This window comes from Podarcis tiliguerta (genome assembly GCF_965153285.1).
Source record: "Podarcis tiliguerta genome assembly, chromosome: 8".
Taxonomy (NCBI): Eukaryota; Metazoa; Chordata; class Lepidosauria; order Squamata; family Lacertidae; genus Podarcis; species Podarcis tiliguerta.
In genome coordinates, this window is record NC_139541.1 from 22,600,952 (window position 1) to 22,626,190 (window position 25,239).

Below are 25,239 nucleotides of genomic sequence, written 5' to 3' on the forward strand. Positions count from 1 at the left end.
ACAGAGCTATTCAAATTAGACTAGTATCCTTGGCAAGAAATCTAACCACCACTTGTGAGATGGTCCACCACAAATGGGCCAGTAGCTCAATGATGGGCCAAACCCAACTTTCTGCTAATTCTTGTGACATGATTCTTTGTGGTGTCAGTGATCTTCCTTTCGGCCCTGTTTATCTACCATGCAGAAGATAAGTACATTCTGGAAAACCTCAGCCACATCACTCAAATGCATTTATTTAATGCGGTCTGCTTTATCTTTATCTTTGTTCTTGAATGGAAGATTTCTAGATTAGGAGCTACACTGCTGAATGAGGTTGACTTTTAATTTGACTTTTAATTTTGCAGTGGACCTTGATCTTGTGTGTTCTGTGCAAACCACAAACAGATTGGCCTAAAAATAGTTCAGGCAGCTGTAAACCTCTTCCCTTGCGACGTGCCCCACCCCCACGCCAAGCTGCCCTGTTTTCGATGTCTTAAATAATGTCTGTTCACAGTTGCAAGCCTTGCGGTTTTTCTATTGCTTGCTGCATTTTCCTGAGTGACGCTTGTTGGAGTTGCTGAGCCATGCAGTTAGGAAATGTGAATTTTCATTATCGTCGTCATCATCATCAATTAATATCATTGCCATCAATTTCAACAGGGCTTTGAAAGTGGGTATCTCCATCCCACTTTGCATCTCTGTTGGAACTGTTATTATTTTTTATGTGGAATCATTTTTAAAGGTTGTATCCAGTTAAGGCCCTCTATGCACTATGCATTTAGAATTGCAGCAATGTAGAGGTAACTCAAGGGTCATTAAACTCAACCCCCTGCAATGCAGGAATCACACCTCAAGGATCACTGACAGATGGTCATCCAATCTCTGCTTAAAAACCTCCAAGGAAGGAGAGTCCACCACTTTCCGAGGTATTCCATGCCACTGTTGAACAGCTCTTACCATCAAGAGGTTCTTCCTAATGTTCAGTTCCAAGTCTCTTTTCTTATAATCTGAATCCATTGGTTTGGGTCCTACCTGCTGGAGCAGCAGAAAGCAAGCTTGCTCCATGTGGCAGCTGTTCAACTATCTGAAGATGGTTTCTCAGCCTTCTCTTCTCCAGGATCAAACCATGACACTTCTTCCACTTCCCTGCAGTGAAATTACCCCCTTAGATGTTCACATGCCAACCACCTTGAACACCAGTAGGCGACACTGCCCCTAGGTAAAAAAGGTAAAGGACCTTTGGATGGTTAAGTCCAGTCAAAGGTGACTATGGGGTTGCAACGCTCATCTTGCTTTAAGGCCTAGGGAGCCAGCGTTTATCCATAGACAGTTTTCCGGGTCATGTAGGCAGCATGACTAAACCGCTTCTGGTGCAACGGGACACCTTCCCACCGCAGTGGTACCTACTTACCTACTTGCACTGGTGTGCTTTAGAACTGCTAGGTTGGCAGGAACTGGGACAGAGCAACAGGAGCTCACTCCATCGCGCACAGGGATTCAAACCGCTGACCTTCTGATTGGCAAGCCCAAGAGGCTCAGTGGTTTAGACCACCTTTGCCCCTAGAAAGCAGCCAAGTGGTAGGACCATCATACTAAATTGCTCCATGGGCTCTTAGCCTATTGCTTCATCTGCTTAGGTTTCTCAGACTTATGCCATGAAACTGAATGGTGGAAGGTTTAAGACAGTATACAGTAAAGTATACAGTAAAGACGCGGGTGGTGCTGTGGGTTAAACCACAGAGCCTAGGACTTGCCGATCAGAAGGTCGGCGGTTTGAATCCCTGAGATGGGGTGAGCTCCCATTGTTCGGTCCCTGGTCCTGCCAACCTAGCAGTTCGAAAGCACGTCAAAGTGCACGTAGATAAATAGGTACCGCTCCGGCAAGAAGGTAAACAGCGTTTCTGTATGCTGCTCTGGTTCACCAGAAGCGGCTTAGTCATGCTGGCCACATGACCCAGAAGCTGTATGCCGGCTCCCTCGGCCAATAAAGCGAGATGAGCGTCGCAACCCCAGAGTCGATCACGACTGGACCTAATGGTCAGGGGTCCCTTTACCTTTACTTCACACAGAGCATAGTGAAAGTCCAGAACAGGAGGCAGTGATGGACACCAACGTGAGTGGCCTTAAAGGAAGACCAGACACATTCATGGAGAAGAAGGCCTATTGATGGCCACTGGCCATAATGGCTATGCTTTGCCTCCTCAGCTGGAGGCAGAAATGCTTTTGAACACCAATTCCTGGAAACCACAGGAGTGACAGGTGCTCTTCTGCTTGGGTGCTGCTTGCGAGTTACCCACAGGCATCTGGCCACGACTTTGAGAACAGGACTGGACTAGATGGGCTATTGGCCTGATCCTGCAGGCTCTTAGGTCCTTAGGTTGATCTATTGCAGCTGCCAGTCTTCTTCTCAAATGGAATTCAAGTTTGTCCTCTTTTTTCAAATTCTCTCCGGTGTTAAAACTTTCCTAAATGTCATGAAATGCACAAGGCAGACTCTGATATGCATTGTGATGTTTCATGTGGCCAGCACTGTCTCAGCTCAGCCGGCAATTCTTTATAAGTTCTTTGAACCGAGAGCAAGCCCCTCTGCTCCAAACTATTTCTGGTTTCAAGCTTAAACCAAAGTCAGCAACAGCCCAAACCAGACATGCAATCATTCCTTCCTGGGGTTTTTTCAGGGGTCTAACACCCAGAACTGTATTGGTGTCTTGCTCCTTGTTCCTCAAAGCGCCAACTTAAACACATTAAAAAGGAAAAGGAAAAGAAGTAACTGGATTGTTGCTAGCTTATTTTTTTTTATTGGCCCATAGCCCACTTAGAGAGAGTTCTTAGTTCTGAATGCTGTTAAATGCCTGTCAGAGAAGTAATTGAAACATTTTCCCTGTGTACTAAAATGACACTTCCCTTTCAGTGCAGATGTTTATCTTGGCTCCCAAAGAACAAACTTAGTCAAGTCACTGTGGGGTTTACAGTAAAGCATGGAGGAAGGCTGCTCTTGATTTTGGCCTGTTCCACCTTTTGTTCCTACTTCTGATTTCTCTTATTATCTCCCTGCAGATTATGTTTGCACATTTTATTAGTGTGGTAATTGGCCCAGATAGGTATACAGGAAGCTGGCTTGTACCAAGTCAGAACAGCGGCTCATTTACCTCAGTATTGTCTACACTGACTGGCAGTGTCTACCCTAGAATTTCAGGCAGGGGCCTCTCTCTCCCAATTCTACCTGGAGATAGGTAACGGTAAAGGTAAAGGACCTCTGGATGATTAAGCCCAGTCAAAGGCAACTGTGGTGTTGCGGCGCTCATCTCGCTTTCAGGCTAAGGGAGCCAGCATTTGTCCACAGACAGCTTTCCGGGTCATGTGGCCAGCATGACTAAACTGCTTCTGGTGCAATGGGACACCATGATGGAAACCAGAGTGCACGAAAATGCCATCTACCTTCCCGCCACAGTGGTACCTATTTATCTACTAGCACTGGTGTGCTTTCGAACTGCTAGGTTGGCAGGAGCTGGGACAGAGCAACAGGAGCTCACCCCATCGCGGGGATTCGAACCACCAACCTTCTGATCGGCAAGCCCAAGAGGCTCAGTGGTTTAGACCACAGCGCCACCTGGAGACGCCAGGGATTGAACCTGGGATTTCTCCATGCAAAGCAGTGCTCTGCTACTGAGCTGCAGCCCTTCTTCCAAGGCAAGGCGGAATCAAGAGAGAAGCAGGCGTGTGTTCATCGCCTTTCTGTGAAATGCCTCCTGATTAGCTCTCTAAGGTCTCAGACAGGGAGTCCTACATGGAGATACCAGGGATTGAACTTGGAACCTGAAGTTCTACCATTGAGCTGCTGGGTTTCTAGGTTTTTGGCGGTGGCAGGGTGGGTGTGGGTGGGACAACCAGTTAGAAGCCACTTTGGCATGCAATCAGGGTGGATTTTATTTAAATCCAATCAATTTAAATCACTAGTCAGTAAGTCTTGATTTAAAAAAAATTTCTTTTTTACAGAAAGACTCATTTTTGCTGGTATAAACTTAATATTTGCAACCAGATAAAGGTTTCATTTTTGGAATAATAAATTTTCAGAATAGTTTTTACAGTTATATCCAAAATTACTGATTTGGTTATACTATTGGAAATACAGAGACAGATAATTATGAAATTATTGTAAGGATAATAAACTAACTGTTTATATTTGGACAACTTTTCTGCTGTACTTTATTGGAAGGAGAAAAACAATCATTTCCTTAATAGCAATTTAAACAATTTATTTAACTCAAACAATAACTTAATAGCGTATGTATCCATGTTTGTTAACTGATGTTAACAAACAATTATTTTCGACTGAGTTTTAGTACACGTGAAACACTTAAAGCAAATCCTTATTTCCTGATGAATAGCCTTTGGACTATAATGTAACTTAAATAGAAAACTAGAAAGATTCCCCCCCCCCCTCCAAAAGCATTTTATTTTAAAAATCCAATTTAAATTTTAAACATCTGATTTAATTTTATTTTTTAAGAAACCATTGATTTTTATCCACCCTGCATGTAATGAATCTCTTCTTCTCATACCCTCTGCTCTGCATATTGTGCCGTCAACTATTTCCGAACCATCGTTTCTAACAGCAGGAAACTCATACGCACAAGATACTCCAGAGTACCTATTTGTTGTGCCCATAAGAAACAGCAGCCTGTGGAGTTGCTCATTCCCCACACAGCTGCACACTTGGATGCCCTTCAGCGGAGTTATTGATTTCAAGGCGTTGTACTGACCCCTTCTATGTTGACTCCTACATTAGGAAGCTTTGGCGCCAGTGATGAGTTTGCCCCAGAGCCCAAGGCCACTTCATTCCCATGCTGCTGTGGTCGCCTGGTCAGTGGCGGCACAGATCAGCTCCCTCGTTAATCTGCCAGCACATCCACATGGTTGGCCCTGAAATCCTGTGTATAATGCCATCTGGAGAGAACACCAACTTTTCTCCAAATCAAAGCCCCTGGATTTCAGCTTAGAGCAGGGTTTCCCAAACTTGGGTTGTGTTCGGACTACAATTCCCATCATCGCTGACCACTGGTCCTGCTAACTGGGGGTGATGGGAGTTGTAGTCCCAAAACAGCTAGACCCCCAGGTTTGAGAAACACTGGCTTCGAGGTTGTTGGAACCAGTTGCCTGGGCTCTGGACGCTGTCATGATGAACTCCTGCGCTTCGAGATTCACCATGACACCACTGTGGCTGAAATACTAGTTAAACCTTGGTCTGCTTGGATCACACATTGGTTCTGCTCAAGAGTGAACTAGGACTGGATTTGCTATCTCTTGTTCCTTTGCCCCTAATCAGTGTCTCACCCTTTCCTGAGGAGCTCAGGGTAAAGGTAAAGGGACCCCTGACCATTAGGTCCAGTCCTGACCAACTCTGGGGTTGCGGCGCTCATCTCGCTTTATTGGCCAAGGGAGCCGGCGTACAGCTTCCGGGTCATGTGGCCAGCATGACTAAGCCGCTTCTGGTGAACCAGAGCAGTGCATGGAAACATCGTTTACCTTCCCGCCAGAGCGGTACCTATTTATCTACTTGCACTCTGACGTGCTTTCGAACTGCTAGGTGGGCAGGAGCAGGGACCGGGCAACGGGAGCTCACCCTGTCGTGGGGATTCGAACTGCCGACCTTCTGATCGGCAAGTTTAACCCACAGCGCCACCCACGTCCCACAGATCTCAGGGTAGTGATGGCCAAACTCAAGCTTTCTCTCCACTCAAGACCTATTTTCTCTCTTGATCTCTGCAGGTGTCCTCACTACCGTACACCCCCCAGAATCAGAACCAGTACCACAATCCAAGCACGGCGCGATATGACGAAGCCATCCGTAAATGGTGCAGCTTGTGCCCTCCAGGTAATGTGTTTGCAGTCAGTCCTAAACATTAAGCTGATGCATTCATCCAGCTCATGGGCATCTGAATAGGAAATGGGTGTGTTGGTGGAGTTTGTCCACCAGGGCAAATGGAGCCCCATGAAGCTCAGCCTCAATCTCCTCTGAGCCCAACTGCTCTTCTTTCTTACAGCCAGTCCAGGAAGTGGCCCTGTCTGTCAGCTTCCTCCTCCATAGTCTCAGTGTTGCCCTTGCAGGAAGGAGGAAGAGGAGCGGGAGGCAGGCAAAGGTGCAGTTAGTTGTCTCTTCCCATCATTTCTTCTGGCTCCAGCAGTTGTTGATCTCCCTGCAGTCTGTCCCAGTGGGCACCAGCCACCACTGGCCCTCCCTGTACAATATGAAGAAACTCCAGGTGTCAGGCAGCAGGAGAACCAACCCCCATGGAAGGTCGCCAGGAACTTATAAGACAAGGAAAAGTCATTACCACCTTCTTTCTATTCAATATTTACAAAGAGAGGCTTGAGAATGCAGCCTCTTCAAATAGTGGTGTTGTCCCGAGTAAATCTCCACCCCCCTTTTCTTCCACTTCCTTTTTTTTATTAAAAAAAATAGTTTTTATTAAGAATTTCAACATAACAAATCAAAAACATATCATCTTCATTCCCCCGCCATTTCCCCCCTCCCCCCTCCCTGAAAAAAACCCTCCTTCCACCCCCTATCCCCCAGACTTCCCTCAGTTCCTCTCTCTGGTTTTTCAACACGTATTATTCTCTGCATAGTATAAAATTGTAAAAAACCTTAAATAATCTATCTATCATGTTAACAATAATAAATTTGCGTATGTTTATTCAAAACTTGCCAAGGAGTCCCATTCATTTTGTTGTTTTTTAAAGTAATTTGTAAAAAGTTCCCATTCTTCTTTAAAGCCACAGTTGTCCTTGTCTCACAGTTTGTATGTTAGTTTCGCCAGTTCTGCATAGTCCATCAATTTCCCTTGCCACTGTTCTTTTGTGCCTTTTCTTCCACTTCCTTATTCATCAACAGCACCCACCCACCCCCTTTACGGTGGCCACTTAGGGCCCTCAGTCTCTGAGTTCTTTGCTCTCCTACTTTTAAGGTTCGCCGGGTTCTGGGAGATGGTGGGTCTGGAATGCTTTCTAGTGATAACATGTCAGCCAGCTGCTCCTGCTCTGCCTCCTTCTCCTCCTCCTCTCCCATTATTTCCCAACTTTCCCCCTCATCTTCCTCCAAGCTGTGACCTCCCGCAAACCCCTGTTGTAATTCTGAACTGTCTTCTTCTTCTCTGGAAGGGTCCGGCTGGGGAGGCGGTCTCCACCATTCCTCCTCCTCTGCCCAGTCCCTAACTTCCACCAGGGGTCCCTAACTTCCATCCAGCTGTTCTCTCCCCTGCCACCCAGTTTTTCAAAACTCTGGGCCATGTGCACTCTACGACAGAAGCAAGTCTTTGCCCTCCCCCCCCCCCAGTTGCCAAAATTTGGCTGAACAAGCAGGAAACCAGCGCGCAGGGGAAGAGAGCGAGCTTTGCAAAGTGGTGAATGTCCAGCAAATTAGCTGGGTTTCCTGTGTTGCAGGGGAATCAGTGACCAGAAGTGTGTCTTCCAGAAAGCTCTCAAAGGAGAACTCAAAAGAGAAGTTAAAGGGCAAAGCCTCCTGTTTACAGTGAGCTTCTGCCATATGAACGTTCCCTTAACCCAGAAAAACAAAAAAACAAAAGGAAGTGTGATTTTTATAAATGCGTGTATGGCAAAGTCTGTGAGCCATTGCATATTGAAAAAATATGCTCCGCTGATCGCTAAAGAGTCTATTAAATGCACACTGATCTACAGAATGTAAGAAGCTTGCCCTATTCTGAGCTGCAGTATTGGTCCATGTTACAGGAAGTACTGTCTGTGCCAGCCTCATTCATCCCAGAGGATCTCCGTAAGTTCTGGACTACAATTCCCATCAGGAAAGTGTAGTTTTCAGTCAGTTTGCTACATAGCACAGGTAGCCCAAGAAAACCTTGCAGCCCATGAAAGACCCACCCTCCTCATCGATTCCATATAGAGAATTCAACCAAATAGCAGCTAATATTTGTTTCAGTGCTGGTGACAGTGCCCTTCTCTAGAATGCAACAGATTATTTTAGGGGCTACAGGGCAGGCTGTCTTAGAAATAAGGGTGCCACAGCCCCTAGTATCAGCTGCCCAAAGCCAATGTCTCACTCTCCCTAGTGGTAGAGCCAGCCCTGACACAGAGGTCAAAAACAGCGGTGTTTTTCACAGTATGTTGCAGTCTTTCTGGATTCTGGGAAGCACGGCTTCTAATTCCAATCCACTGATGTAATGTTTTCAAGTGAATCCTGAATCAACTGACTTGACTGTACCCTGGGGGGGGGGGGTACATTCATTTAAAACTGAATTTATTCAGCCTTCTTAGTAATTTTTATTTTATTTTAAGAAAAGCTTGCAAAGTGGCTTTCGCTGTGTTAAAACAATGCTGCATAAACATTAAAAGTGGCTCTAGCCCTCTTATCCTTAACCCCCATTAAAATGAAACAGAAATAGAAGGGGCAGCAGTGGTGGAAAAAGCGTGACATAGCAAATGCTCAGAACAGATCCAGTCCTTTTAGGGTCTCCATGCTGACTGTCAACAGCTCCTTGGGATTCTAGGCAGAGGTCCCTTTTCAAATTATTTACCGTTTTAATGCATAAAGGTACAACCACCATCAAAATATAATAGCAGCAAAATAAGCCAATAGTAGTAACGAGGAGAAAATTATAAGATTACAAAGAGTATATTTCCAGTTATATTGCACATCTATATCTGGGATATAAAGGGACGCGGGTGGCGCTGTGGGTTAAACCACAGAGCCTAGAACTTGCTGATCAGAAGGTCGGTGGTTCGAATCCCTGCGACGGGGTGAGCTCCCGTTGCTCGGTCCCAGCTCCTGCCAACCTAGCAGTTCAAAAGCACATCAAAGTGCAAGTAGATAAATAGGTACCGCTCCGGCGGGAAGGTGAACAGCTTTTCCGTGCGCTGCTCTGGTTCGCCAGAAGCGGCTTAGACATGCTGGCCACATGACCCGGAAGCTATACGCCAGCTCCCTCAGCCAATAAAGCGAGATGGGTACCGCAACCCCAGAGTCGGTCATGACTGGACCTAATGGTCAGGGGTCCCTTTACCTTTACTATATCTGGGCTATATTGTTTAGAATGCATTCTTGTCGAGTCTGTTGTATTTTTGGAATTTTATTTACTCAGGGTTGCATTCAATGTTAATCCTCCTCAGAGTAGGTGCATTGAAATTACTGGGCATGGCTAACTTAGCTGCATTAATTTCTGTGGCTGTACTCTGAGTAGAACCTAGTTGGCTACACTGCCCACTAAAGTCAAGAGTCTTCATCTATTTTCAGCTATAGCAGATTGTTATATCAGCAACAGCTAATAAATATCTAGCCATTTCCCGCTAATCTGCTAGGACCAGACCTTTGACATAACCAAACAGAATGACCAGGCAGAGGTCCTTATAACTGGAAGTGCCACAGATTGAATTTGGGATCTCCTGCATGCAAAGATGATGCCCTGTTGCAGAGCACATTGCTGCATCTCCATACCTTCTGTGTTGCCCTCCATCATTTAAAGACTTGGTCCATGGTGATTTTTCAGACTTTGAATGCAATTGCATTGCTAGCCCAGTGCAGCCTGGCAAAGCACCTATGGGGCTTTTAGAGGTGATGGTGTACCTTTTGTTAGAAGCTTCCTCCTGGTTTGATGTTCATCGCATGGCATTGCTGAACTGGTCCTCAATTGCATCTCAATAAAACCACGCCTGTTTTCTGCTGGGGAGTGGGGCATTGAGGTCAATTTATTAGTTTCCAGAACTGTTGTTCTAAACAGTGCAACTGTGACATTACAAAACTGCAAGCATAAAAATTCAAAATTCAAAAATGAATTGTTGTTTGGGTTGTGAATTGGAAATTAATTACCAACCCCCCCCCCATGTAATAGGAACTGACTATTCCTATAAGAATTAAGAAATGCCTTTGAGCAAACAGAACTGATTGCAGCACCTGAAGCCTCAAGAAAGAATCTACTAATCAAAGGTACAGGAGGGCTTTACTGGAATGTTGTAGGAGAATCTTGACAAAGGACTATGCCAAGTGATATTTGGAGGCTCCCTTTTTAATTCCTCTTACAGTGGAATTAAAACCATTTCCGTTGCTAGCCTCATCCTCTGACAAATATATTTCCCTTGTTTGCATTGCAGGTTCCCGTGTGCTTGAAAAGTGCACTGAGAACGCTGACACGAAGTGCGGAGCGTGTGATGAGGGGACGTATACAGAAGTCTGGAGCGAGGCTGAACGCTGTTTCAGCTGTTCGCCATCATGCAAAACAGGTATGTTGAGCTCACTGGAGCTTGCTAGCCTGAATGTGAGGGCCCTGAAGGTGGAAGGTGATAATGCAACACAAGTCCCTTATGCTTATGGGCCCCCTTCCAGACACCATTTTTGTCATGCATTTGCAGTGATTTGCACCCATGATGGTATTGGGGCAGTTAGATGCAAACCTGCTTTCAATACTGTTTGTGCTTGCAAAAGTTTTAGATCAGACATACAGTGGTACCTCAGGTTAAGAACTTAATTCGTTCTGGAGGTCCGTTCTTAACCTGAAAGTGTTCTTAACCTGGAGCACCACTTAAGCTAATGGGGCCTCCCACTGCCACCGCACCGCCAGAGCATGATTTCTGTTCTCATCCTGAAGCAAAGTTATTAACCCGAGGTATTATTTCTGGGTTAGCAGAGTCTGTAACCTGAAGCGTCTATAATCTGAGGTACCACTGTACACCGAGGCCTCTCATATTTCAGCAGGGATATATTTAGTATAGCAAATTGCCTTATACCAAGTCAGCCCAGTGGTCCATCTATCTTGACATTGCCTCTACTAACTGAAAGTGGCTTGCTAGGATTTCAGACAGGGGTCTCTCTCTCAGCCCTATTTGGAGATACCAGGAATCGAACCTGTGACCTTCTGCATGCAAAACAGAAGCTCCATCACTGAGCTAGGGAAAGAATCGAGGGCCTCCACAGAGCCCATAAAATGCCACTACCTGACTCCCACCAAATTAAGTCAAATCCTGTAATCCCTACAAGAGGACGGTCCCTCTCGCCCACCACCTCCTCCCCAATCTCCAAGCATTTGAGTACAGTGGTACCTCAGGTTAAGTACTTAATTCGTTCCGGAGGTCTGTTCTTAACCTGAAACTGTTCTTAACCTGAAGCACCACTTTAGCTAATGGGGCCTCCTGCTGCCGCTGCTGCACAATTTCTGTTCTCATCCTGAAGCAAAGTTCTTAACCCGAGGTACTATTTCTGGGTTAGTGGAGTCTGTAACCTGAAGCGAATGTAACCCGAGGTGCCACTGTATTAGCTTCTTACAGCAAGGACTTGGGCTTCTGCCATTCTACAGCCCCCTAATGTCTTATATTTCCCCCCTGAAATTAGGATTGGTTCAAACAAGGGAGTGCACTCGGATGCAAGACAGATCGTGCCAGTGTCCTCCTCATCACTTCTGCCAGCTGGCCCATTCAGGCGCCTGCTTATGGTGCAAGTTATACCAGCAATGCCAAAAAGGCTTTGGAGTCGCAAAACAAGGTAAATCTTTTCTTTCTCTCTCCCTAGGGGTCAAATGGTGATGGTAGAGACACAAAAACAAGGGTCTTCTGGTGTCTCAAAGCAGCAGGTGGGGGGACCTCAGGCCAACAGGCAGAGTGCAGCCCCCTAGACCTCTCAAAATGGCCTTCAAGCCCCTCCTTGGGCCACGTCCCTCACCAACCCTGCTCTGCACCCTCCTCGAGGGCTTTTGCCTGGCTGGAATCTGTCCCTATTAGTGTTATTGGTGCATGTGGTCCTCCAATTTATCATCACAACAGCCCTGTGAGATAGGTTAGGCTAAGACACTGGGGCCACGTCCACCCAGCAAGCTTCATGGCTGGGCGTGGATTTGAACCCTGGTCTTCCAGGTTGCAGTCCAACACTCTAACCTGGATGGAGAATGGAGAGGCATGTATGTGAACCTCTGGCTTCGGTGTGACTCGAGATAGGAAATTGATGGCCTTTAGGGACTACATCTGCCACCAGCCCCAACCAGCATGGCCGATGGCCAGCGCCTCTGGTTGTTCCCAGAGTTGGTGAGACTCATTTGACGGCATTGAGAAAATGCCTTTAAGTGTTGTTTTCACGGTCCTGTGGAATACCCTGCCACTAGAGATTCAGCAAGTGCCTTCTGGGCCAAATGCCTGCTGAAAACTTTTATTTTGCCAGGCCTATCCAGGCAATTAAGAGTACATTCCCCAGCGCAACAGTCTACTGATGTTTGTTTTAAAAAATTCTTTTTACTTTTAATTTTTTATGATTTTATGGGTTTTTTGGTGGGGGGGGTTGGTTGTACGGTTTATGGTTTTTTTATATCGTTGTAAACTGCTGTGATTGTGTGTGTGTGTGTGTGTGTGAGTGTGTGTGTGTACACACACACACACACACACACATATATATATATATATATATAATATTTGATTCAGCGATATTTGAATATGTTTATAAATAAATAAATGATGGGGGTTATAGGCCAGCAACTTCTCAAAGGGCATAGGCTTCCCCATCCCTGCATGAAATATATCAGGGTGTAAATGCTGTTGCTGTACCCACATGACCTAAAACCTCCTGACCTTCTTTCTGTAAAACTGAACCTGGGACCTTCTGCATGCAAAGCAGATTCTCTGCCCCTGAGCTATGGCTCTTCCATAGCTCAATTCCTGAAAGGCAATCAAGGCAGATACAGAGAGAGGCAGGTAGCAAGTCAGGTAGGAATGAGGCGCCAGGAAGCCAAGGAAGCCGAGCCAGAGCAGTCTGGGAACACGAAGGAGCGCAATCTCTGACCTGCATGTTGTAGGAGGTTTTGTTGTTGTGCAAAGTTCACTGGCAGGAAGGGGAAGTTTACACAGGGACGGGAAAGGGCAGTGGCCGATAATGCAGGGAGAGATTTGGAGCGTGGCAAAGAGCCAGTAAAACGTCTGTGCAGCTCAGGCAAAGAAATGCTAAACTTCACACAAAGAAACATCTTTGGGAAGCTTATAGGTTACTTTGCAACACCCAAAGTGTCCAAAAAGAGTTCTTAGGCACCGCCGCAACAGTGGTCGTGCAGGATCGCTCCTGAATTAGGCCTCAGGGTACCAGCTACTCTCATGTTTCTGTGGACATGACTAACCAGAACTCTTTGAAAATGTCTGTTTGTTTGTTTGTAGGCACAGAAAAGACGGATGTAGAATGTGTGCCCTGCGGTCCAGGCACATTTTCAGATGTGGAGTCCTACAGCGCCTCCTGCAGGCCTCACAGGATGTAAGTTGCCCCATCTCTCCACCAAATATGCAGATACACAGGTGGCAGCCTTGCAAAGGATGCTAGCAGTCCTGCTTCTTCCTTTAAAGTTGAAGCGGGTTTTCGTGGTAATGGAGTACACAGATGCTTCTTAGACCTTAAATACTGGCAATGCAAAACCCAAGTGATCTTTAAGAATACACGCACACACATTCCTCTATAACCAGGCCTTTGGCTGATTAAACATTATATGGTCTTTTTAATGTGTTTGTTTTTAGCTTTTTAAAATGTATTTTGAGTTCTTGTTTTGTGTTTTTATGTTGTGAACTGCCCAGTGATCCCTGGATGAAGGGCGATACACAGATTTTAATCATAATAATTCCAGGTTTGGGAAGACTGGGTCCTGGGATGTTCTGGCTGCAAAACAGCTGCTGTACCAGTGACCTTAGTCCTCATTAGTTGCTGCCTTAAAGTTTAGTATTACGTATTTTAAAAATATTAGCTGTGGTTCCAGAGGGTTGGATAAGATGATCCTTTGGGTGCCTTCCAATTCTACAATTCTCTCCCCCCCCCCCCCCCCGAAATAATTTTTATTTGATTTTACAAGTGTAGAATTATAACAATACAAAATACAAATCCATGTGTAGAGATTTCTCCGAATCTCTAGACTTCCCACCTTCTCATCCATGTGCCCTATTATCAAAAAATATTATCAACTGCATATTATTTCATCACCCAAATTTATGTCTCTCCATTTTGTCCATAGTATTTTCTACATTACAGGTGTTATTGGAATCCTGCTAATGTTTTCATCTGCTTACAGTGGTCTCTCAAGTAAATTATAATTTTTTCCCATTCTTTATAAAGTTTTGGTCCTCTTGGTTCCTGAGCTTTCCGGTCAGTTTGCCATTTCAGTATAATCCAGCAGCTTGGTTTGCCATTCTTCTCTGCAATTCTATGATTGGTTTAACTGTCATAAGCGTACACTTTCCTGGTTCTTGCTGGATTTTTCACTTTCCTTCTCCCATTTTTTTTGGCTCCTCACAGTTGTGAATCAGAAATCACTCCCGGAAACAGCACCCATGATGCAGTTTGCAGCGATCTCGGTGTGCCCGTGGGCACCATGGCAACTCCTCTGCGCACCACAGTCACCGCAAAGAATCGTTTGGTCACCAGAAGCAATCTCGATGTGCCCGTGGGCACCGTGGCAACTCCTCTGCGCAGCACAGTCACCGCAAAGAATCGTTTGGTCACCAGAAGTCCGACAGCGAAGACGCAGGAGGTTCGGCAACAGCCTCCAGCAGACATGTCTCAAATTGCTGGTGAGCATTGTGGGGGGTGGGGGAATTAACTTCTAGGCAGTGTGGGACGCGGGTGGCGCTGTGGGTTAAACCACAGAGCCTAGGACTTGCCGATCAGAAGGTCGGCGGTTTGAATCCCCGCTACGGAGTGAGCTCCCATTGCTCGGTCCCTGCTCCTGCCAACCTAGCAGTTCGAAAGCACGAAGTGCAAGTAGATAAATAGGTACCACTCTGGCGGGAAGGTAAACGGCGTTTCTGTGTGCTGCTCTGGTTCACCAGAAGCAGCCTTGTCATGCTGACCACATGACCCGGAAGCTGTCTGTGGACAAACGCCAGCTCCCTCGGCTTATAGAGTGAGATGAGCGCACAACCCCAGAGTCGGTCACGACTGGACCTAGTGGTCAGGGGTACCTTTACCTAGGCAGTGTACAGAGTGAGCTGGGCTCATGTTCCTCTTTTAGAGAGGGGGACACAGCGCCACAGTGCCAGGTCTCAGGTTCAATAGTTGCAATTTCCAGGCAGGGGTCGGGATGGACTCGCTCGTTTGTAGTTTGTTCATAGTTTCCCCCCCACAAAGAAAATCATGCTCAAAGCAGCTTGCATCAAAGGAATGCATCTCAAACAATGCAGCAGCCTGGACAGCTCAGCTGGCTAAACCATGGTGCTGATAGCGCCAAGGTTGCGGTTCGATCCCCGCATGGGTCAGCTGCATATTCCTGCATTGCAGGGGGGGGGGGTTGGACTAGATGATCCTCAGGGCCTTTTATGACTCTACAATACTATGTTTCTGTGTAATAACAGACTACCTAGGAAGGTGGTGGGTTCTCGGTTGGAGGTTTTTAAGCAGAGTTTGGAGGGTTATCTGTCAGGGATTCTGTGACTCCTGCATTGCTGAGGCTAAATGACCCTTTGGATCCTTCCTTGGGAAGGATTAGGATTAGCAGGAGGAAGCAAATAAATGAAAATAAGGACATGAAGCAAGGAAAGACTACAGCACAACACATTACAATTGCTACCCGGGGCAGAAAAATAACATTATATGGTCCGTCATGGCCCTCATCAATTTTCAAATGGCCCATGAAGAAAAGAACAAGTTTGCAAACTTTGCCGTGTAGGACTTCTGCCTCCATCCCTAAGGGTCCTCTTGGATGTTAAGATCTGCAGAGGGGGCTCTCTTAGTAGTGCTGCCATGATCAGGAATGTGGGGAAAGGTAGCCCAAGATGGGGGCCTTCTCTGTGGCAGCCCCTAAAGGCAAACTCCTTCCCTACAGAGGAGCATCCAGCTTTTGCCATGTGTTACAGCTGTACCTCTTCACTCTGCTCTTTCACTGTTAAGGAGTTTTGTTTTGGGGACCCATCACTTTTGTCGAAATCCAGAACCCCTGCTCTTGTTTTGGTTGGGACTGTTGTACTTGGTTTCATAACCATTTGATTGCATAACTGCTTTTATAACTGTATTGCTGTAAACCTGCCCTGGGAAGGCTGGTTAGGAAATCGAAGAAATAAAAGATCACAGCTAGATAACACGTTGGGTGCTTTGAGCACTTAGAAGTGCAGTAAAAAAACAACGTTAAGGGTTGCTACTACTACCACTATTATTATTATTATTATTATTACATGTCATCCACAACAGAATGACAAAAAGACATTTCACCCTGGCTAATTTTGAGGACCCAGATTTAGTTCCTTCCTGAAGTCCAGTCTAGGTTTGATAAGGTGGAATAAAATTCGATTTCTCCCATCATTTATATTTTTGTAACTGACTTCCCCCTCACCCAGTACACTTCAAAGTTTCCAGAAATGTGATATCTTAAAACCCTAGTGTTTTCCAGACGGAAATTGGAAGCGTTGGAAGTTGTGTTTTTCTGGGTTTTGCATTGGGGTTCCTAGCATTGTCATCGTTTGTTTTCCCAGGTTTGGTGGCCGGAGTAGCGTGTGCCATATTTGCACTGATCGGAGGGACTTGTGCCTGCTTTGTTCTGAGGAAAAAAGGTGAGGCGTGTGAAGAACTGCTGAGGAAATAACTAAACCACATCATGGCTGCTGCGTCCCTGATTAAGAAATCCTCAGAACCCCTGGTGGTCTCTTGCACTCAGAGCTCCCCCTGGTGGGGAACATATTCAAAGTCCTCCATTGTCCTCTCTTTCATTATAAGCCCCCATTTTGTTTGTTTTGTTTTGTATACAGCAGGTTCTCTCCTGTCTTCCATTATACAGTTCAACTCTTTATACCCCTAGTACAGTATTCTCTCATGCCCGTGTTTCCAGTCCTCTCTGTTGCTTGCTTTCCACTAGACTCTTCTGTCCTATTATTGCATTGCAAGTGGCTGGACTATACAATCGTTGGGGTACCTTCCAACTGTACAATCCTATGTGTCAGTGATCTTACCAGAGTTTACTTACATAGCTTTGGAATACTCTGCCTGCCTGCCACCCCAGCTTTCTCTCTTTCCCAACTTTCTGGAGGGGACAGTGTTATATTGTTCTAAGTTGCAAGAGCTCTTAGCCGGAAATCAGAGAAAAGAATGAGATCGGCATCTTGGCTATGCTCCCAGCGGCAGTGAACACACCAGCTTCCAATAAATGACAACGGATGTTGCTGGACAGCTCCAGATTCTTGGAATTTGGAGCACAGAAAACCAGGCAGCCCAATGGATAAGAACAGATGTTCTCTTAGTAATTGTGCAACATGATAAAAGGATGCTCTATCCCCACGATATAAACCAAGACTCAAAGATTTAAGTTGGGTAGGAACAAAAGTTGGGTAGGAACAAAAGGAACATAAGTTGGGTAGGAAAAAAAAAAGTTTCTAAATATTATAAGAAAATAAAACACAACTTTAACGCGATATGGAAACATAAGCATGCAGTTGAAACAGAGAAAATCACAAAGAAATCACAAACCTGTTCTGTTTATGTCTGAGACTGATCAAAATACTTACGTGACCAATGAATAACATCAAATTTAGTCAAAGGCTTTTAGACCCAGTTGGACTCCTTCAGCGGTTAGGGGAGAATTACTATGAACAATTTGGTTACCGAGAATGGGTCTAATAGGTTAGTTTTTCTAAATGATATGAACTGGCAATTCCTATAACTCTTTCTAGGCACATGCAATGCTAATTGGCATAGGTAGCTGAAGTATTCTGCTAATTGTGTCTCAAGAGCTACACCTTTGGGGCATCTTCCAATGCATAGATCTCCGATTGCCAGCTCCCCACCAGCGACCATAGCAGTGCTTGCAAAGTACTGTGTGGCTACATTGTGACATCAGGTGATTGTCAGGTGGGCAGCCCTAGCCCAACTGTCAAAGTTGCCCACAGAGATTGGGGAAAGATGGATCTAGCTCCCTGTTTTATAGCTAAAAGACGGGAAGAAATGAGAAGCCGAGAGAAACCGAAATTGACGAATTCATCCATCCCTCTGTGGGCTTTTGCAGGAACTAGTTTTGCATGAAGGGAGGTTAATTTCTAATTTGTGATTTTTCTCTTTGGCAGCCCACCTTTACGTACTGCCTTTTGCCAAGGAAAAACAGGTGAGTGACAGCCTCTCTTTCAATATAAAGGATAATCTTGTATTTTCATCTCCAACTATACCAAGCGTGGATGCTCCTCCCTGTGTGCCACAGAAAGCATCTGTGGGCAGCCCCAGTGCGCCTCTGCAAATCCCCACTGCACCAGGTCACCGAGTCCATGAGGCATCTGCCATTTTAATTACCCATAATGCCCCTGACATGGTGCTTCTCATGTAGAACCATTTTAGTATCCTGTAATGCCTTGGAGCACTATCAAAACCTTCCTGAGGCAAATTCTTAAGAAGAAGAGAGTGGAAGTTATAGGAAGCTACCTTACACAAAGTCAGACTGTTAGGGTTGTGTCAAACATTGGCTCTTTTCAGAGTACGCCCATCAAACTAATGGGGATGACTAACTTTGGTCCGTTGGACCGTATGCAGTGAAGTAGATTTGCAAGCAAGGGGATTTTTTGCTTGCCCAACAAAACTTGCCTACCCCTTCCCTTTGCTGTCCCCAAATCTGCTCTGGTGAGTTGTGGGGAATCCCCATAACAGATTGAGGGAGGCACATAGGGAGATGGAGGGTAAACTCCATTGGGTATCCCAACGTCCTTGCACCTATGGATCTACTTCTATTAATGTCAATGGGTCTACTCTGAATAAAAGTTGGACACAGTCCTTGGTTCATATAGCTCAGTATGGTCCAAGCCTTCTCCCAACTCCTTGGCCCTTCCAATCAAATTATATCCCCCCCCCCACTTTTTTTTTAAATGAAAACTCAGTCAGGGGCACCTGCCGATGGTCAATTACTTGAACACAAAGTCGGTGTGTCTCTGACACCTCTGTCCTTCATTGCTTTCTAGCCATTTTCATGTCCCGAAAAAGCACCCACCAACTGGCATCAGGACACCAACGCTCTGCAGCAGGAGGAGCAGAATCTCCTTCAGGTCTCCGCCTCAAGCAGCGGGTCTTTAGATAGCCCACTGGCCTCTGAGAAAAGCAGCGGGGTCAGCAGCGAGGGCACTTTAAGCACCGACACAGAGAGGACTCAACAAAGATCTTCTCCATCAAATACCTGCGTGCATCACAGCTGCGCAAACTCAAGTAAGGAACTCCCCTGAGCATGCTACTTGTACTCATTTATTCCATTTATCAGTTGCCCAATAATAGTGTGGTTTAAGTAGGTATCTTGATCAGTTACAAAAGAAAAGTGCAAATATAGCAAGAAAGTAAACAAAGAAACAAAAATATAAAGCAGAAAGTGTCACGGCACGGAAGGACAAAAGTGCACAGGTCCAGTGCAGCTCCAAAGGGACAATAGAGTGTCCTCCTTACCAACAATAAAGGTGGTACCTCGGGTTACAAACACCTCAGGTGACAGACTCCGCTAACCCGGAAGTAGTACCTCGGGTTAAGAACTTTACCTCAGGATGAGAACAGAAATTGCGCACCAGTGGCACGGTGGCAGCGGGAGGCCCCATTAGCTAAAGTGGTACCTCAGGTTAAGAACGGTTTCAGGTTAAGAACAGACCTCTGGAATGAATTAAGTTCGTAACCAGAGGTACGTAACCAGAGGTATAGAAAAATAAAAGTGTTCTCCGCCTGTGAGTTCTGTCATTATTGAGAATAAAGGTTCTATATAGTTTTAAGCAAACCAGACATTTGCATGTATTGCTGGCACTGAGTAACCACCATGTGCCTCAATATTTGTGTAAGAAATCATGTTGTATATATTAAAAATGGTCATTCAAGCTCTGCCCTTTAGACACGTTTAGTCTGTGAGCTATCTTTTCAATATAGGTAATTTGTTAAACCCTAGAACACCAGCAATCCAAATTATTAACAAGGTAGATCGCCCCTCCCACACCATATTATAAACAGAACACAGAAGTTTTTCTGAATTCAAATTAGGATTTGGCAATGCAGTACAACCCTGGGCTGCTGTTATGAGAGGTGATACAAGTTCTGTTTCTATGTAAAGATTCAAAAGCACCAGGTGGAAAGATGGAGTAATCGTTTGTGCAGTTATTGGAGCGATTTCAGCAAACACCTTCTTCCAAAATCCAGCCACCTTTCAGCCACCAAATTTCAGTCCCACCATGTGTGCTTATATGTACCAACCACATGGCAGCCCCTCCAACACAGTCAAGATGCACCAGGATGCACAAAAGAGAGCTATCATGGAATAAAGTGCCAGCTATAAATTGGTTTTCCCTTCTTATTTTTTAATAACAGAGCAATGCGGAAGTGGAGGAACACACGTCAATGTCAGTTGCACCGTCAGCATCTGTAACGCTTCGGACCACAGCTTGCCATTCCAGTTGCTGAATGCTTCGGGTGCCTCCAATTCCAGAGACTGCGCTTTGGCAGAAGACCTTCCCCTGTCGAAGGAAGAAAGCCCCTTGGAAAAGGAGAGCGGGACGCAGATTGCGGAAGAGGTTGAGGACAATATGGACGCGTTTGACCACAGCCTGGGGAAGGCACTTCCCCTGAGCATACAAGATGTGGGCATGAAGGCTACATGAGGGAGGCTTATGGAGACTCGCAGAGTGTGGCACAGCAGTTTTTGTATGTTACAAATGGATCACAAGCCCACCACGGGTTCTAGAGAATCTCAGGTGCTTAATTAGTAATATATAGAAGGGGAAGAAAACGAACTTTGTGAGAAATATACGTACAGTATTGGAATTCCAGGATTTGTCGGTGACTAAAGATGCAGATTCTGGAATGCGCTGATCACCACGTTGCCCCAAAATTACACCTATAGTGATATGGTGCTCTGATTCCGTGCCCAGTTGCCACCACAAAATGTGTCCCCTCCCCCTGTGCCTCCATCCCATCTTTTTCTTTCCATCACCCCCTAGTTTGCCCCATTCCTGCTTTTTGGCCTACGTGTATTATTTTTGTTTAGGGTGCAGGAAGTCCCAGGTTCAAATCCCAGACAAGCTCTGCCCAGGAGTGGAGAAATGCTGCCTGTGTTTTTAGCAACTGGAAGAGAGATGTTGCTCTGTGGCAAAACCATGTGCTTTGCGTGCAGAAGGTCCCAGGTTCAGTCCCCAGCATCTCCAGACGGGGCTGTGAATGCTCCCCTGTCTGAAACCTTCGAGGGCCATTGTTAGTTATTGTGTGTAGACCGTATTGAACCAGATGGTCTGACCATAAGTGTCAGCTTCCTGTGGGAGCGTATATAGAGCACATGCATTGCATGCAAAGAGCTCCAAGTTCAATCTTTGATATCTCTGGGTAGGGCTAGGAATGTCCCGTCTGAAAACCTGGAGAGCCGCTGCCAGTCAGTGTTGACAATACTGAGGCAGATGGACCAATGGTCTGACTAGGTATAAGGCACTTCCTGTGGTCATTAGGGGCATCTATAACTTAGTGGCAACTCACATGCATTGTTCCCTAAAGGTCCGAGGCAAACTCAGGTAGCTTGGAAAGGCTCCTGCCACAAACCCTGGAGAGCTGCTGCCGGTCAGTGTCAACAATACTGAGCTGGATCTGACCCGGTAAAAGGTGTCTCCCTATGGCTTATTTATCCAATTTAAGCAGAAGACTGGATTTTCAATCACACTTCCAGAGGCCCAGGCCTGTAAGATAGCTGCAATTTGATTGCAAGGAATGTTTTCCTTCATAATAGGATTCCATTGTTCAATAGGGATGATGGATTTGTTTTTCAAACCTTTTTTCCCCCATTCAGTATAGTATTCCAGAATTTTAGTCAACATTCTTTTCCATTTATGTAATTGTGTACAGTTGCTGTAATAAATAAAGAAAATAATGTAATATATCACTGAGTGGGGAGAGGAAGCAGTTTCATATAAAAAAAGAGGGAATTTTAGTCATCTGTGCACGAGAAAGCTTCAATTGCTAGTGTTTAACTCTTTCTACCTCCCTTACACATGCTTCCTTGAGAGACGCCTTGGAGAAAAATATTGAAGAATTTTGCTTTGCCTCCTGATCCTACCGCTGCGTTGGAGGAGCACCTGCTTTGCATGCAGAAGGTCTTAGGTTCAATCCCTGGCATCTCCAGGTAGTGCTGGGAGGGACCCCTATTTGAACCCCTTAAGAGCTGGTTTTTTTTTCAGTGCAGAAAGTTCTGAGCTAGAAGGACCCAACACTCCTCTGCCTCTATGATTCTGAAGCATCTTGAGTGGCTGATAAATGAAGAGTTCCGTTTTCAGGGAAGTTAAGCAGAGCTTGCAACAACTGATAACCCTCATGAAATGAAACTAGACCTTGCATAGCATAACCACTTTTTTGTTGTTGGTATGACTTATAAGGAACAACCCTCAAGCTTTTGCCAGTGTCTGTTGGGCCTGTGCTCTCCAGACAGGCCAAAGTACCCAAACCCAGCAGGTGGGACATGCAGATTTATTGCTTTGTTCCAGCTAAATAAATCTGACAGGGACATCTATTGTGTGGTAATTTTGAGTGGCTTCCACATCTTCACACACTCAGATCTTCACATGCCATTTATTGCGATGGGAGGCAGTAAAATGGGGCACTCGGCAGCACCAGTGGAAAGCAGGGGGCTTAACCTGTGCTCTGTTGCCCTAGTGCAAACCAACCTGGAACTGATGGGGCAAACAAATGACTAATGGGAAGACTTATAAAGACCCCACAAGCAAATCAGGATGAATGCTCCTTGTCATATGTGAGGTCTACCTGGCATTATTCAGTGCCAAGCAAAAACTTGGCTTTTCCACCAGGACTTTGATGGGCTGAGCCGATTTATGTTTTTATTGTTATTTTACTGTCGTCGTTCGGTGCATGTGTGCTGTTTGAATTACAAAAGCATTAATGCTTCTTTATATGACTTCTTCTTTGTATTATGCAATGCATTTTGTTTTAAAATTGACGTCGTTTGGAAACCTCAGGTAACAAGCCCAACTGACCATCGTCGCTGTTGTCATTATCTCATAAACAAATCAGAACGAGACCCACCAAGTGTACCTATTTTCCAGAAACAGTCCCAGATTTACAGATGCCATCCCGGTTTCTGATTTGATCCTGGAATCTCCTGCTTTTCCTTAGCGTTATAAGAATTCTGAGGCCTCAAATATAGAATAACTAATCATAAGTGCACACATATCTAAATATATAAACCATGTTCAGGAGAGCAATCCTTAAGCCATTTGGACTCTTTAATTGACCTCAAATATTCCTCTGCAATAAGGGAGGCAAATGGGGAAAGCCTTCCCATTGTCCTTTTGTTTACAAATCCTGTTTTAAGGGCTTATTTGTGTATGAATAGGGTGAGCCTGTGACCTGGATTGAGGAACTAAAGTATGAACCATCACAAAAGAATGGCCAGGCTGGCCAGGTAATGCAATCAATGACCCTTATCCTGGCAGAGAGGATTTCTGTGTAGACCAGGGGTGCCCAGACTTTTTTTCAAAGAGGGCCAGATTTGATGAAGTGAACATGCGTGAGGTCCGATCAAAGTTGTTGAGCTTTTTTTACAATTTTACCCCAGAGTTGTTAAAGTGACCTGCAGGCCAGATTAGACCCCCAAAATGGACTTTCAGACATGCCTGGTGTAGACTGTCTCCTATGATGTATCTATGATGATTTTGGGGTGGTAAGGGCATTGGGCAATGTCAAAAGTCTTTAAAGGTTCCTGCATACTTTTGTTCAGGGTCTCTCTTGCCTCCTTGCAAGGAGGGGAAGGAACTCTGTTGCAACAGAAAAATAAACATCTGCCTTGCTTTCCACTGGCTCCTGTCTCCATCCATTCTTCTCTCATGGACTTAGGGGACCCAAGAATCCCATGGGGAGTTGGGCAGCAAAAGCCAAACCCCAATTTTTAAATCATTACAGCGTCCCTATTTTAATCAGAGAATAAGGAACTAGACCTTTAGAAGACATCTGAAGGCAGCCATGTATAGTTTAGTTTTAATGCTTCATGTTTAATTACATTTTTACGTATGTTGGAAGCTGCCCAGAATGGCTCCGTCCAATAGACAGAGTATAAATATTATTATTATTATTATTATTATTAGGGAATAGGACCGTCCCTGTTCTCATGGGAGACATGCTGGAGGGCTTGGAGTGAATACTCAGCCAAAGGCAGCATAGAGCCTTGTCCAACCCGCAGGAATGTGCAGGTTGCAGGTGTCCCTACGGGGATTGAACCTAGAACCTTGGCGTCACCAGCGCCCACTTCTAACAAACTGAGCTAAGTCAGTGCAGTTTCTATCCAACCGTTGTACAACTAAGTTAAGCTGCGCCTGCGCACAGCACTGCAGCCTGAACGGGGCGGCCTCCTTTGCCATGACAACCGAGAGCCCCCCCCGGGGGGTCACGCCCGCTTTCCCCGGCCTCCCAGCAATGGCGTTCGGCAAACGCCCGGCCCGGCCGACAGATCCGATCGACGGCTCTGCGTCCCACGTCTCCGCCTGCGCCTTCGCTCTGCGCTCGACCTGACGCAGGCCGAAGGTAGGCGGGCCCAACCCGGCCCGGCTGGTCCCTTGTCACACAAGCGAGCGCAAGGACGGCGGCTCGCGAGGACTGGCAGGTACGCCCGCCTCTCTCTCGCGCGCGCGCCGGGGACGGGACGGAAGAAGGAAGTAAAGTGGCCGTCACTCGACGTCGCCGGAAGTGCTGAGGCGGGAGGCAGCGGCGGAGGAGAAGGAGACCCGGCGCAGGCCCGCCTGGGCTGCCCTGTCCTTTCCCCCTCCCTTTGGCTGGCGAGGAGGTGACTTTCTCGCTACGCCTGATGGGAAAAGGGGGCGGGGCCCGCTAGCTTCGCAGTTGGTTTTGGCTTCGCACGTCCATTTATCTCCAGTGTGTTGGGCTTCTCCCCCCTCCCTTTCACAACAACCCCGGGAGGTAGGTCCGTGCGATTAGCGTCTTCCCATTCACTCTCCTCCCCCCTCCGCCCCCACCATGTTGTCGTTGGGGAAGAATAGTATGTCGTCCCCCCCCCCCAGTTGGCATTGCTTCGTGCCTCTTCTCTAGGTGTCCATCTTTGCCAACAACCCTGTGAGGTCGGCCGGTAGAAGGAGCTTCTTCCCATTTCACCCCCCTTTAGTATTCGTGTAGAGTTTGCGTCGTGGAAAACGCTTCACCTAGCTCTTCTCGGGTCTATATGGTGCTTTAATCAATGGTTCCCCTTTCATTTGTTGAAATTATATGTTAATTTAATTTGTTGTTGTTTAGTCGTTTAGTCGTGTCCGACTCTTCGTGACCCCATGGACCAGAGCACGCCAGGCACTCCTGTC

The 25,239-nt window shown here is 46.0% G+C and overlaps 2 protein-coding genes across 17 annotated transcripts in view; both read left to right on the plus strand.

The window, feature by feature from the left end:
* The window catches only part of LOC310682878 (tumor necrosis factor receptor superfamily member 1B-like), a 37,683-nt gene extending 13,950 nt beyond the window's left edge, over positions 1–23,733 (plus strand). For 2 of the 3 annotated variants that reach the window (XM_083452157.1, XM_083452158.1), the window contains exons 2-10: positions 5,749–5,854; positions 10,099–10,227; positions 11,333–11,482; positions 13,132–13,225; positions 14,252–14,526; positions 16,420–16,497; positions 18,001–18,038; positions 18,880–19,120; positions 20,252–23,733. In XM_083452157.1, the coding sequence (XP_083308283.1) occupies positions 5,749–5,854; positions 10,099–10,227; positions 11,333–11,482; positions 13,132–13,225; positions 14,252–14,526; positions 16,420–16,497; positions 18,001–18,038; positions 18,880–19,120; positions 20,252–20,541 (1,401 nt within the window). In that variant the 3' untranslated portion in view covers positions 20,542–23,733. The remainder of the gene's footprint in view (positions 1–5,748; positions 5,855–10,098; positions 10,228–11,332; positions 11,483–13,131; positions 13,226–14,251; positions 14,527–16,419; positions 16,498–18,000; positions 18,039–18,879; positions 19,121–20,251) is intronic. The other variant, XM_083452159.1, reaches the window with a different exon arrangement.
* Positions 23,734–24,406: 673 nt separating this feature from the next.
* Positions 24,407–25,239, plus strand: part of VPS13D (vacuolar protein sorting 13 homolog D) — a 115,500-nt gene continuing 114,667 nt past the window's right edge. For 6 of the 14 annotated variants that reach the window (XM_083452021.1, XM_083452023.1, XM_083452032.1 and 3 more), the window contains exon 1: positions 24,622–24,847. The gene's annotated coding sequence lies outside the window, so the exon portion shown is untranslated. Of the gene's footprint in view, positions 24,848–25,239 lie in introns of all 14 variants that reach the window. The other 8 variants (XM_083452029.1, XM_083452033.1, XM_083452024.1 and 5 more) reach the window with 4 other exon arrangements.